The 15,589-nt window shown below is 45.8% G+C and overlaps 1 protein-coding gene across 3 annotated transcripts in view; it reads left to right on the plus strand.

The window, feature by feature from the left end:
• GAS2L1 (growth arrest specific 2 like 1) overlaps positions 1 to 15,589 on the plus strand; it is a 224,093-nt gene that overhangs the window by 157,597 nt on the left and 50,907 nt on the right. For all 3 annotated transcript variants that reach the window (XM_069214573.1, XM_069214572.1, XM_069214575.1), the window contains exon 5: positions 12,430 to 12,526. In XM_069214573.1, coding sequence (XP_069070674.1) covers positions 12,430 to 12,526 — 97 coding nt within the window. The remainder of the gene's footprint in view (positions 1 to 12,429; positions 12,527 to 15,589) is intronic.

Here is a 15,589-nt window from a genome sequence, read left to right on the forward strand (position 1 = left end):
AAACTGTGCTTTGCAGGGAAGAGTGCTGGAGGCCGGGGCTACATAGAGCCTGAAGATCCCTTGGATGAGGAACAAACATGCCTTGGTAGCTGCAAGAGTCACGCTGGACATGGGTACTGTCCTGCAAGGAGAGGCAAGAGCTTACCATCTCCCAAGTTGGACAGCTGGTAGAGAGGACCAAAGGGACCACTTCAGACCACCACCTGTGATGCAGGATCCACGCAGTTCCAGAGGACAGGGGATCCATGCAGCTGGTCATCATTGCAGTTAGTGCCTGCGGATGCAGGAGAGTGACTCCTTCACTCCAAGGGAGATTCCTTCTTACTTCTTCTGCAGGCTGAAGACTCCTCACCTACAGAGGATGCGTAGCCTGGGAAATGTTGCAGCTGCTGGAAGGAGCTGGAGAAACAATGTTGCAGAGCAGAGTCATCACTGATTGTTGGTTCCTGGAGGGTCTAGTTGCAGTCCTGTTGGCTAAAAGATGAAGTAATCGACGCAGAGGAGTCCTGCTGGAATCTTGCACGTTGAATCTGAGGACCCACCCGAGAGGGAAACTCTAAATATCCCAGGAAGGGTGATTGGTCACCTAGCAGGGTGACCACTTATCAGGGGGGCTGTGCTTCACCTGCCTGACCTGACCAATCAGATGCTCCTAGGGGCCACTGCCTACATTGGATCAAAGATGGCAGATTCACATGACCACCTGGAGGAGCTCTGGGCACAATCCCTGGTGTGGTGAAGGACAGGGGAGTGGTAACACCCCTTTCCATTGTCCAGTTCTGCACTAGAGCAGGGACTGGGGGTTCCTGGGCTGGTGCAAACTGGTTTATGCAAGCAGGGCACCAAATGTGTCTTTCAAAGTATACCGGCAGCTTGGGGAGGCTACCCCTCCCAAGCCATGTAACACCTATTTCCAAGGGGAGAGGGTGTTGCCTCCCTCTCCTAAAGGAAATCCTTTGTTGTGCCTGTCCCTGCTTGAACTAGTCAAACAGCAGGAGGGAAGAAACCTGTCAGAGGGGTGGCAGCAGCACGTGCTGCCCGGAAAACCCCAGAAGACTGGTAGGAGTCCCCAGAGTGCATGGAATCATACAACCAACTGGCAACAGTATTGGGGTATGATTCCAGCATTTTTCATACCAAACATGCCCAGGTTCAGAGTTACCATTATGTAGCTGGACACAGGTAGTGTCCAATACACTGGTAAAATGGCTTCCCCGCACTTACAAAGTCCAGGGAAATGGAGCTGGAGTTCATAGTGCCACCTCTGCTCATGCAGGGGTGCCTTCACACACAGATACCTGCACCCTGCCCTCTGGGGGTAGGAGGGCCTGCCATAGGGGTGACTTACAGTGACCTGGTGCAGTGACCTGTGGTGATAGTGTGCATTTACCTTTTCACGCAGGCTACAATGGCAGGCCTGCAGACACATTTTGCATGGGCTCCCATGGGTGCCACAATACATGCTGCAGCCCATGGGGAACCCCTGGTGCCCCAATACCCTGGGGACCTAAGTACCATATACTTGGGACTTATGTGGGGGCACCAGTATGCCAATTGTTGGGTGTGCCAAGTCCTAAGCAACCAAATTTAGACACTGACAACAGGCAAAAAGTGGGTATAACCATGCCAACAAGAGGGTACTTTCCTACAAACAGCTTCCCCCCCTCTCCTGCCATTACGAGACTGGTGGAGTGAGGACCTAGACCGAGTCCTTAGGTACCTAGAATGGGCTGTGATTCTGGCCTACTCTGCTGTTGTTTCTCGGAATGTGCGTTTTAAATTGATACAGTTCTATATTCTACATAGGGCGTACCTCACCCCTCCACAGATCAACAGTTTTTTCCATCATACTGGTGTATCCTGTGCCCGATGCTTACATGAGGATGCAGACTTTGTGCACATCCTGTGGTCCTGCCCTATGCTAACTACCTACTGATCGTTCTTCACTGCTCATTTCTCCCGCGTCACTCGGGGTTACCACACTACACACTTGGGGTGCGTATGCACTAGGCCTTCTTCCGCACCCTGAAAAAAAAGAGGGCAGTACCATATTCATAGACCTAGCGCTCCTTCTCGCTAAACCGTGATTATGCGTTCCTTGAAGTAGTGGACCCCACCTCGGTCACTTGCCTTGACCCAGTGGATTCAGATGTAGGCAAAGACTTGCGGGGCCTCTGAAAGTTCCTGATATCGCATCAGTGGGATGCCCTGCTGGAGCGCTTCAGATGCAACGCGCCCAACTCTGGCCTCCCTATGTAGCCCAGCTGTTGACCCACTCGGATATGGAGCCTGAGCTCCTCCCCAGGGACCCAGATTCACCTCCTGTTATGGATATTTTGCAAGACACACACCCCCTGATCACCTGATAATGCAAGCATACTCACCTCCCCTCTCCCACCATATCCCACCCCTGGTTTCCCCATCCTCCTGACTCTAATCTTCACCTGCGCTACTGTCACCCTTCTGGTGCAACCCCCTACTCACCCATGTGACAGACACGTGTACACGCACACTGAGAGGCTGAGTGCCCTCCGAGCATCGCATGTGTTGCAGCAGAATAGCCTTAGTTTGATTCCCTACCTTTCCTACCTATGCCACAGTGTACCTGCACTCAACTGCATTATTATTACACCTTCTCTAGTGTGAGAGCCTGTGTCATCTTGTGCACTGAAGAATCACACCTTTCATTGACCCCTAAGCATTTTATGCATTTCTGATTTCATGACTAAGGGCCTGCTTGAGATTTCAGCGGATGGGTTACTCCATCACAACGGTGATGGATATCCTGTCCACCGAAATATAAATCCCATAGGAAATAATGGGATTTATTTTTCAGCGGACAGGATATCCGTCAACAGTTATGGAGTAACCTGTCCGCCGAAATATAAATCAGGCCCTTAGTTTAGGAAATTACAATAAAAAATATATTTTTTAAATAAGGTGTTGCAAACGTGGATGATCACTATAAAACTTTCTGGAAAGTTCAATGCAAATGATATGCCAACCAGTCGCACCTATTTCCTTCAACACCTGCCACAATGGCGCTTGCACTGTCTGGAAACAGTCCTGTAAATTTACTTCTTTCTATTGCTGATCTCTTTTTTGATAACTGGGATGTTCAGCACTAGGCCTTCATATTTCTTTTTCTATGAAACGTTATCCAGCCCAAAATGTGTGTCTTTTGTTCCCGCATATATTGTGGATTCTAAAGGTCCCCAGCATGTGGTGAAAAAAGACACAACTACTTTATTGTCGATTACCATACTGAGAACCAGTGAAATAGTTAAAACGTAGGAAAATATAGTTTTTAAGTGTTTCAAAAATGAGATCAATAAAAAGTTTGCTGTGCTAACATCACCCTTTTCCAGGTTCCAGGAACAGGCGAAGTTGTAAAAAAAACATTTTTTTTCAACACATGTTTTGTGTAATCAATATTTCCAATGTTTGTGGTTTGTGGGGAGAAGACAGGTGTAAAACCTATAGGTTGTCCCAGAAAGGTAGACAAAACTCTGAATTCACCAAGATGTCATTTGTGTAGATCACACAGTCAATTAATCATTGAAATAAAAAACCAATGAACTTAAGTAGGGAAAGATTGGTGACAGTGCTACAACACCTGTACATCAAATAATGACCTCATAATTCAGGGTGGAAAAGTCCTCGATAGTCCTATGTCTATAAAACACAGGTGCTGTTACAGTACATCCATCCTGCCACCGTGGGTGAAAGACAACCTGGCCTGGAAGCAGGACATGAAGCTAATAGCAAAAAAGGAACCCAAAGCACGCCACAATAGTATTTAATAAGCCCCAAGTCAGACAAATGTTTTCTTTGCTTTAAATTGTTGATTTATTCACAGGCGTCACAATATATTGACAATTCTTCACAAAGTGGCAGCCGACACGTGTTTCGTTCCATGGACTTTCTCAAGGCTTGAAGTACCTTAAGTAAAGGTACGAAATAACACAAAATAGAAGTCAATAGATGGCCTTGGTACTCCTGGAATGTGGGATAATGGGAAATCCCCTTCTGTATACAAATGAGCAAGACAGTAAAGTATCAAACCATGTAAACTTAAACTTTGGTAGATAGAGGCCTCGGTTCGGACCATGGTAAGCCATGGTAATCCAGTGGATTACCGTTGCCCGGCGGAGGCTTCCCAGAGGAAATCCATGCACCAGAATCTGCAGGGTACAGTAAATACCATACACGTTCCCCCTTTTAAATTCCGGCAGGGTTGACCTGCAGAAATTAAACGAAGGGTGAGATATTCCATGCACCCGGTAATTACAGGATGGGGCAGATACCACCCAATTTGGAATTCAGATTCCGGCACAAATAGGTGTTTATGCAGTGGTCAGAAAATTCTGAACAACTTGTAATGATGGACTAAGCGGTAAACTTACATGTGTGAGGTTCTACCTATAGGAAAGATTGGAGAGGTAGATATTTACACTCATAGATTTGTGACTAGCAATTTGTAGAACTTTAGTAATACTATTGAAGTTTTATTAAAGTACTACAAAATGTAATTTGTAAATAGGCCCCAGAATGTATAGTTGCCCAAAAAGTGTTACCTAGAACCATCAACCAAATCGCAGCTTTAGATTATTTTTCACTGCGTGTGAATGAAAAATGGGTATCAAAGAAAGATATGCATTTTTTAAATAGGACCATAAATCTGAGTTTATGAATAGTGTTTACTCTGTACTCTGAATGTGGGGTTATCCATAATATGCAATTCAAAACGTGGTTTACAAAATGTAGTTTCTTCCACACTGACTTATATTTGGAAGCCAAACCTGTATTGAAATTCAATAGATAACAAATATTCTACTATTCTGTGTTTCTGCATTTCTCCGATTAAAAATCGTACTTCTCTTTCGTGGCTGGGTCAGTCTCCTATAGCAGTAAAAATAAAAACAAATGCAGTGCGGAAACATCAAGGTTTTACCTTAGTAATCCATTCTTTCTTGCAATGTGGGCAGCTGCAAGTTTTGAGCACAGAGTCAGATGGCACCCTACTAAATCCATACATTTCTGAAAACTGGACAGACATGAGAGTCCAGGGTTTTGCGACTTGTGTGGATCCTTCAGCTTTGCCTTACCCAGAAGTTCCTGCAAATGTCAGACTAACAGCTCAAATCATACATTTTCCTTAAATTTCTGAATGAGAACTTTCCTGAATCTGCAGAAATGTGGGGCTCTACGAATAGAGGTATAATACCAAGACAGTGCAGCCTCTGCTCCACTCTTTTATTTTTAATGTAACCCTAGAGCCTCGTGTACTTTCTGCCTCTTCCATGAGGAGAACAGATTGAAGCTTACCAGAAGGACTGTACAGAAAAGAAAATGAATCATCATCAGATCGTTAAAGATCGGCATGGCCACGTAAAGCCCCAACCTGCATTCTTCAGTTGTGATCCAGAGAAAGAAATAGATTTGGCAAATTATTTCTGGAAGAGATCTGTTTTACGGCATTGACTGAATCTGAGCTAATTAGGGTTAGGTTTAACATGGGGCTCCAGGTTGTTCAATTTGGGGCCCTGTACTCTAAAGGATCGCACACCATGTTTTTACCAACTGTATGGGCATTATGGGATCAGGTGCAGTAAAGCTGATCAAAGTATCCTAGCAGGAACTTAGAGAGGAGCCAGTTTTTGCATACGTGCTGGACCTTTGTTCCAGGAGGCCTTGTATAATGTAGAGTATTTTGTGTTTAATTCTAACATCCATTGAGAGCCTGTGGAGTGCTTTCAGAGGTGTTTCCTAGGTTCAAGCACATCTGTGCAGCTTAGGTTTGGAGTCACTGAAGACTGTTAGTCACATTCTCAGGAAGGCCTATACAGAATACATTACAATTGTCTAGTGTTCCCATGACAAAACATCTTATAAGCTCGCTCCATTGGGAGGTTTACAGAAGAAAGATAATTTTTTGTATCATGGAAAATTGCATGTTGACACCTCTAACTTGATTTGGTCTGAGTCAAAGATGTCTCGCACATGCCCCCTTGGGACTAGAGGCCAGGAAGACAGCCATCATTACCGCCAGATCATTATAGGATTTTGAGGCCTCCAGGGGCCTCCCTGGGCTAGCGTAGCAGCCCACGGCCATTTTCTCCACACTGAAGGCCTGGGACCCACCTTCCTCTACTCGGACTGGGCTCTGGATCCATTCGACACAGCACCACCGTAGATCAGCTTGCTGTACCCCAACCACCACCAAGATAACAGAGAAACAAAATGCACCCTCCCCTCGCCAGCACCCAGTACTCCCCTGAAGTAGCACAAAGCCCATGACTCTCGGAGAGGGCGCAGCCTGATAAGGCCTGTTGCCTTTGAACCACTGTACCAACTCTTCTCAGCCTCCAGAGAACCCCAAATAAGCTCATGGGGGAGCTGCAACAGAAGTCTGGTTTTGATGCTTGGCTGCCTACAAACATCGTGGCTTTAGGTGATCCAACTAAGTGGACATAGCCTCCCTCCTCTCCCGAACTCCCCTCCACACTGTAGACCTGGGAGCCCACCTTCTTCACCATGCATTAAATACCACCATCCTAACCTGGATGGCACAAGAAGAAAGACTATCTCCCCTCAGCCACCCCCCCCCGGCATAACAGGAAGGCTATCCGTCGGAGACCAAGTCTCCAGGCCACGATGCCCACTTCTAGAGTGAACTCAAGCAGGGGCAGTGATCCTCCTGGCGCATTCTTCATTTGACACCACTAAGATATAATCCAGCGCAGCCCAAAGTCCTGCAGTAACAAGAATCTGATAAGATGTCTGGCACCTGGGGGAGGGGGAGGCAACCCCTGCCTAGTGGGGCCTGGCTGGCTGTGGTGTGCCTCCCAACCCTTGCCCACACCAGAACACTAGTCATTTGTAGGTGAAAGCCAAGGGGGGCAATCCTCCCCTTCACCAGTGAATTAGGGGCCGCAACCATGCTCCCATCCCTGGAAGCCCACAAATCCACAGCGATGGAGGAGGCAATGTAGGATCACACTGGGAAGTTCCGCGAAATACCTGCAGCCAAACTAGACATCAGTTCTATCCCAGATCCCAAACTGGACGAACTGTACGCTCTCACAATCAAGATGGACCTCATACATGCTGACCATAAAAGACTGAAGGAGGATGTGTATGAGAATGAATCCAGTATGGCTGCCCTCTGTCCCACAGTAAAAGATGCACAATCCCTCATCAAGGCCCTCCAAGAGGAGGTACACCAACTGAGAATGAGTAAAAGATGCACAATCCCACATCAAGGCCCTCCAAGATGAGGTACACCGAATGAGAATAGACTATGCTGAGGGCTATTCACGCCTAAATAACATCCATGTAGTCTGGGGCCTTAGGCCTGGTCTACCTGACCAGGCCTAAGGCCCCAGCATTTAGCTATTTTTGGAACACTGGTTGGTTCGAGATTTCCTTAGAGGAAAGCAATCCAATTTCTTCTCAGTTGAACAGGCATACAGGGTTCTGCCCGTCCTCCTCTCCCAAGAGCACCGCCTAAACCAGTTGTGGCTTTCTTGTTCAATTACCAGAGACCATATCTTACATGTGACTGGAGCAAAGGGGACGTGACGAGTGGAAAACCAAAGGTCCCTATTTACCCAGATTATATGTCAGAGTCCTCAGGAGGAGGGAGTCCATCTATCGAGTGAAGCAATGTCTCAGGAAATGGAACATTAGTTATGCACTGCTGCTCCCCACTAAACTGAAAATTATACACCAGGACATCACAAAGTTCTTCACCTTCCAGACTATGCATGGTTCTGGCTCGACAGCCGTGGGGAGGCTGTGCTGAAGGAAGATAAGATTTACCTTCACATGTGCTGGAGGACAGAGAGGTGCCTGTGATGACTGTGTGAGCCGGACACAGCCGAAGGAGGCAACTGAAAAATGCCCTATCTAGGGAACAGATGCCCAGGGAACTGGCGATGGCAGTGTCACATGTAAACCAGAGAACTGGCATACCCCTTTGGTCCTCAGGCGGCTAGCTGCAGGGGCTTCGCCAGAAAACCACTCTGATTATGGGGACGCAGATCAGCCCTTGGCAGAATTGGTTCTCCATGGAGGACCAGATTTGACCCTAATGATGTTGAATGGGGTACTTTTGACTGCGTGATACCTGCTCTTTCTCCCACAAGATGGAGAGAGGAGAGTGAACCACTGCGTCCGTGGCTATACACTTAACGGTGAACTGTGCTGCACAGGTATCTGGGTGGTGGGAGGGTGATTGTCTATCCAGCTAAAGTGGACCCTACAAGACCATGACCCCTCTGTTTTCCTCATATTTGGAGGAGCCATGGCCTGAAGAGGCACGGTGCAAATGGGCAAGCACCTGTTGGTGTGTCCACCTAGGGACAGGAGTTATGTTGGGGTTCGTTTATTTGTTGCAAAAGTTTTTATTATATGCATACAATGTTGATGTTGGTTTACACACACACTTAAGATACTAAGGGAGAGGAAGCCTACCTAGAGAAGGGAGCACACTGATATATCCACACTCAACACATGGGAGACTCTACACCTCTAGTAAGACCCTGTTATAATATCCTAGCACACCTAGCACAGGATGTCAGGGAAATAACCAATTTTGTCAAACAGTACAAGGTTCACTCATACCTGAAACTCCTCCAAATACACTTTCCCTGCCTGCAAGAAACCTACCTCCCAGGAAGGTAGCTGCAAAACTCAGCAAACGGTGGAGAGGCATAGTGGTGAGCACTACTGTACATACAGATACGTCAGGGGAACACTCAAGTGGATTGCCCCAGGAGTCCCCTATTCAATTAACACCACTGTTATCAACACAGATGTGAAGTAAGTTGTCCTGGAGGGACTACTTGATGGGCACTTTCTATTATTGATCGCGATTTCTGCACCTAACTCGAACCAAGCCACATTTATAGATTCCTTCCAACTCTCCCTTCTCATGAGTGCCTATACCCCATATATCTATAAAGGGAATTTGAACAGAGTTCCTGACCCAGACCTAGACAGGTCCAATCTCCCATATTAGGTGCCTCCTCTGTATTGATGACAAAAGTATTGCAGCAATGGGCGTCACAATGCAGATGGTGGATGTTTGGCGCTTATTACACCCGGAGGCACAGGAATACTCACATTAGTCAGTGGTATTCACATTAGTCAATGGCACATCGACCTCTGCTGTTGCCTGGATCTGGTCAGTAGGGTTGAGACTGCCAAATACTTAGGGCGCATGCTGACCAATCACAACCCTCTTAAGATGTTCCCTCCTTTGGGGAGGCGCCCGTTCACTGCATCCTGGTATGACGCCTTAGTACAGACACACTCTGGGACCCTGCTTTCAGAGTTACTATTGGGGAAGCAGTGGAACATTATATCTTGGATAACGCAGGTACAGTATTGAACTTCCTAACAGAATGAGATACTTTCAAGCTTGTTTTGAAAGGACTCTTTATTAAATAAATCTATGGCAATAGCTTGGTGCTCCACTGAGAGCTAGTGGCTCTAGAAACAGATATACGTACACTTGAAACTACAGTGGTGCATGACCCAGAGGCTTTTCCCTAACTAGTACTCACACAACAGGATCATGCCCCCTGACTCGACTAGGCAAATTAGACTAAAGGGAATATGTGCCTACCAACATTTGGAGGGCTGCAAAGTGGGTTGACTGCTTGCACCTGGCTCCTATGATCCAAGACTCCCATGACTCCCAATAGCAGCATCAAGGTCACACCAGGGGAGGATAGTAGACACCGTGGTAGAGATTAATGAGACATTTATAGAGTATTATACTGTGCTTTACAACTCTTCACTGGAGGCAGGCGACTCTGACATCGAGGGATACTTGGGTGCGCTGCACCTACCAAGAGTGTCCCCCTTACATCAGGTGGAGTTAGATGCCCTCTTGGCAGTGAAGGAGGTGCACACAGCTGTTAAATGACAAGAGGAAAGACTCCAGGTACGGACGGGTTACCATTGGAGTTCTATGCCACTTATGCCGAACAGTTAGCCTCTAACCTACTGCAAGTGTATGAAACGTCACAAAGCAGTGGGCAGCTCCCGACCTCCATAATGGAAGCAATACTCACAGTTTCCCCAAAACCTGACCTGGACCCACTGCTAGGAGGCTCCTACTACCCATTATCACTCCTGAGTCCAGATTACAAGATTCTGGGGAAAATCTTGGCAAACCGACTGGTGCCTGTGGCCCAGACATTGGTGGAATCGATCCTGAATAGTTTTATCCTGGGTAAAAATAGATTCCTAAATATCTGCTGCTTGTTTCTGATCAGGAAGTGGGCATGCTCCTCAGGGGTTAGCCATGGGTGGACTCTCTTGATATCAAGAAAGCATTTGACACTTTGGGGTGGCCATACCTGATGGCGGTGCTTCAAAAGTAGCGCCTGGGCAGTGGGTTACTCTCCTGGGTTAGGCTGCTTTGCACTGCCCCAACAGCACGAGTGAAAGCTGGAAAAGTGATCTCTGACCCCATATAGATGGGAAGAGGCCCTGCCAAAGCAGCCCGCTGTCCTTGCCATATTTACCTTAGCCATGGAGCCCCTTGCAAGGACACTGCAGTCAAGGGGACCCACCTGAGAGATCCATATGGACAGGAGAAGGCACATAATATCCCTATATGCCAACGATGCCTTGATTTACCTCCAAGACAATGTGGACTATGTAACTAACATGGTTGCCCTTGTATAGGAATGTGGCAGGGGTTTGGGTCTCATGACCAATCTCTCTATCACTCAGACAGCGATGTGGTAACCGGCAACTTAAGGCAGGCGCTGATCCCATAACGGCTTTGTTTCCCTTCTTTTGTGAGTTACCCTGATTCTCCATGGGACATATTGCAATCCTGAAAATGCTGGTACTTCCTCAACTTCTCTATTTCTTCTCCGTAATCCTGGAGCTACTCGGAAGGTCATTTTTAAGGAACTCCAATACTTGTTGATCACCCTGATATGGGTTAACATGCCAACTGTCTATCCTGTGGAATAAAATGCACAGCGTCCCAGAGTCATAGCAAGTTTGCCAAATTAAACTGGTACACATATAGGGCACGGAAAGGGGTGACATGCCTATAAAGAGCAGTGCAGGGCACAGAGAAGCCTGAACTTAGCCACACTAAAAGAAAAATGTTAGGAGGACACAGAACAAAGGCTATCAGACTCCCAGTGGGAATGCTGCCTATCAGTGGTCAAAGGTATCTCAAGCAATGTGCATCTTAAATTTACCCAGTTTAATTATCTACTCCGAGCTTACTTGACCCCTGGCTGAACATGATTAAGAACATAGATACAGATCAGAGCTTTTATATTTTTATTTACATGAATCCTCACTTATTCCAAGAACAGTGTATCATGTTAAACTGATTTGTTGTTAAAATTGATCTTGTGTTGGTTGATGTAATTCTTTTTACCTAACTACAAACAGTCTCTTTTGAATTAATGTGTATGTATATTTAACTGAGAGTAAAATGTGTACATTCTATATGCTCCTGACCCTTGGTTATCAATATATGTTTAACTAGAGTGCTTCGCTACTTTGTTTGAGTTATTAGTCCTAGCAGAAATTATTCTGGTTAGATTATTACATCAGGGCAACAGGTGTGTTGTAGCATATGAGCACCTTAATTTTGAGACTTTTGTAAGACAATGGGATGTGCATTATCTAGACCATTGTTGCCTTTTGTAAAATAGTAAGCTAATGGCTCAACTGTTCCAGGTATCTCACCCTAAATATTATCTGTTTTATTGCATGCAAAGGCAATTTGTCAACACAGTGCCTAGAGATGAATGTTTTATAGCATGTGCTATATTAGCTTACATACATTAGTTTAGGACCATCCGTTTGACAAAATCACAAAAGGGCTGCATGACCGTTTCTAGAGCGAGTTACAAAAAAATGGCTTCAGGTTTCTTCACAATAAGTTTTAGCCCATGTTGTTGCAAAGGGATGGGTCCCTAGAAATGTTTGACTCTCTCTGCAGAATGTCCTTCAATACAAGAATACAGTTGTGATGAAGGCAGGGTAGGTGTTTAGTTCCACTTCAGTGCCATGATGTTTAACTTTGAGAGCTACTCATTGGGTGGTAGTAGAGAGTCCATACCATTACTGGTAATGGAGTGGTCTCCCCCATGAGTGGTAATGGTAAGATCTTCACCATTGGCAGAGCTGTGACATGAAGGGTAATCTGAGAATCTGTGCAATTAATGATAATGGTGTTAGCTGTGCCATGAGGAGTCAACTCATGTCTGTGCCATGGGATGAGTCACATGAACTGTGGTGCCCCAGTATGTAGTCACATGATGTGATACCCGCTTGAATGTTGTAATAGCCCTTACCACTGTCCTTATTGCCCAGTGATAGGTTGCCTTTACTTTAATGCAAGGATGTCCCAGTGATGGCTTTATGTTACCTTTCTAGGTGCTGCGAAGCCATGTCATGGTGCGAGTAGGTGGAGGCTGGGATACCCTGGAGCACTATCTCGACAAGCACGATCCCTGCAGATGTTCCTCCTTCTGTAAGTAACAGGCAAAGTTTGGCAGAGGCAGTGTCTGGTCCAGTGCGCTTTAAGCAGGACAGGGTATGCTGCCCCACCCCAAGAGCTCCTCTGTGCCTCAAAATGGGTCTGGGAATATAAGCTTCACTCTGAAGGAGCAGTCTCTGTGCCTTTCGGCCAGATGTACTTAATTGTGGTTGCAAAATACTGGTTGGAATTTGGGGACCAGTATTTGTGCAACCACTATATTATTTTTTAGTATTGGCCTATGTAATAATAAGGTTTAGAGTTGGTCGCAATCTGACCAACCTCACAGCCATTTATGAGGTAGGTGGCCACTGGCAACTCCTATTGGTGTCCATCACAGGGCGAGTGATCTGCTGGGGTTTGCAAGACCACTTTGTGATATAAATGTATATATTTCAAAATAGTGTGTTTCCCATGTTAATTTTGGACACGTCTACAGCCTAAGCCACGGGACGGAATTACACCAACTGTGGCAGAAAGGTAGCTTTTGGTATGCAGATTATGCTTTTTGTTAGTTGGTGTAAATCCGTTCAGTAGTTGTTGAGAAATTACAGAAAATATAAATTTGTATACCTGAAGTTGTCATGACCTCGCGAATAATGGCAAGCTCATGCAGAGATCTGCAGAGCTCTGAATGGCTGCCAACACTTCGACCAGGTAGTGTTGGGTCCGACCAAAAATGTGAAAAAAAAGGAAAGGGGGGCAGGGTAGGGACACCCGGACCTCTTAGCTCTGGTGATGGGATTCCAGAGGGACCCCACCAGGGCAAAAAAGCACTTTAAAAAAAAAAATTGCAGCAAATTTGTGCCAAGTTCGCAGCAATTAAAAAAAAAAAAAATACTGTAGGCTTTCGTGCTTGTTTTGGAAAAAGCCCCCGGGTGGGTCTAGGTCCGGTGGTCATGTTGAAATAAAGTAGGGGAAGCGCACGGGCCCCCCTCCTGGGGCATTTTTTTGGGCCTGGGATCGCCACCCATGCGGGGCTTAAATGACATTGAATTTAGCACCCCCGCATCCCTGGGGACCTCCACCTCACCGGAGCTTAAACTGTAATGAATGTAGGGGGACCTCACAGTACCCCTGCAACCTTGAGGTCTGCCACCTCCCTGGGGGCTTTAATCATGTAGGATTCGGGGGTCCACAAGCCCCCCGCATTCCCAGGAACCACCACCTCCCCAGGGGTTTAATTAAATAGAATATGGGTGGTCACAAAGCCCCGCAGCCCGCCCAAGGTAACGCCATCACCCCGGGGCTACAATAAAAAAATTTAGGGAGTCCATTGTGGACCCCTGATCCCTGGGGACCACAACCTCCCTGAGTCAAATAGAACATTGGAGTGGACCCTCCTCGAGGAGCGATAGATGGCCCTGGGGACCGCCACCCCAAGGACTGGCTCCTGCTATGTCCAAGGGTGCCCACACCTGGGACACAGCTGTTTGCTTTCACTTGGCGGGAGCTTTGACCACTCACGCCACGTCAGAGCGAACACTCTGCTTTCTGCAAGTGGGAGCTGTTTAACAGCTCCCACTTGCAGAAAGCGTAGTTTTCATCTGTTTTCCTGCACGCAAATATGGGTGCAAGTAAACAGATGAACATATTGCTCCTGCAAGCAGGGAGCTGCTATTTAAAGCAGCTCACTGCTTGTGGGAGCAATGCTGGCTCTCGCAGGACGCAGGTGCCTTGAGGTTGCTCCGGTGGTCTGTCACTCTCTCTCTTCCACCCCTTATGGGATGGAAGAGAGAGAGAGATATTGTTATTGCAATGGTCAGTCCACACAGTGACTTCACAGCGTCAAACTAGTAAGATGTTTGGTGCACATGTTATACTTACCTTTTAATGGACAGCAGACAATGGTCATTTTTAGCCTAATGGTAAAGATCTTGGACTGTCAGTAGGTTCAAGGTTCAAATCCTAGTATCTCATGACAGTGTGTCTTTTTTTTTAATAGTGTTTTGACTGTTAAACATTCCTAGTAACGGAACATTGAAGTAATTTTCCCCTCAAAATCTGTGGGTTGAATATCATAGCTAAGTCTGGACACTGCACAGTAAGGAGTCACCTCTGGCCTAGTGGTTAAGGTCTCAGACATGCACACTGAAGGTTAAGGGTTCCGGTCTGGATGAGTCTGTGGTCATTTCCTGCTTTAGTTTCTTTTCAACTATAAATATTAAAGTTATATACTAATAGGTGATCTCACTCTTTTTAATTCACAAACAAAATTATTTTTAATTCGTCCAGAAATATCTCATTCTAAGTATATCATTCATCAAAGCCTAGAAAAACTCTACCTCTCTGTCTCTCCCTCTCTCAATTTCTGTCTGTGAAATCTTTCTCTAAATCTCTCTCTCTCAATCTCTAACTTTCTCTCAGGGTTGGGTGGTTGGGGGGTTAGCTGCAGGGAATGGCCACAGGCCGGTCCCTGTAGCCAACCTCACAGCGCACAGCCAAAGGCCGTGCACTGCGCAAAGTTGGGTGGTTATAGGGTGTTGCCCGCAGACCTGTTTGGATTAACGTATAGTAATGAAAATTACTTTACGTTAAAACAACCATCAAAATTCACTGAAATAAAACAAAGGTTAAAGGGATGTTATAGTTAGGAAATAGAATTAAAAAATGATAGAAATTCACTTAAAACAAAGCTTACAGGATGTTATAGCTAGGCTCACATTTTTAATATACAAAAACCTTAGATATTCACTTGCTATAGTTCAAGTTATCTCAAGTAACTATCACTCGTGCCATAAGGTAACTATAACTCGCAGCCTTGCCATGCACTGTTAATTACCCTACATATTAAGGCACTCATGACATCACTGATAATATAAATAAATGTAATATTTGCAGAAAAAACTGTGCATGGAGGGGGCGTGAGTTATAGTTACCTTAGGGCACGAGTTATAATTACTTGAGATAACTATAACAGGTGGCTTTCTGTGGTTTTTTTACGTTTAAAAATGTGAGCCTAAATAGAATGTCTCTGTAACCTTCGTTTTTTTTTAAGTGAATATATGTGTGTATATATATATATATATATATATTATGGAACATGTTTTGTTGTGC

Source organism: Pleurodeles waltl, chromosome 11 (genome assembly GCF_031143425.1).
Source record: "Pleurodeles waltl isolate 20211129_DDA chromosome 11, aPleWal1.hap1.20221129, whole genome shotgun sequence".
NCBI lineage: Eukaryota > Metazoa > Chordata > Amphibia > Caudata > Salamandridae > Pleurodeles > Pleurodeles waltl.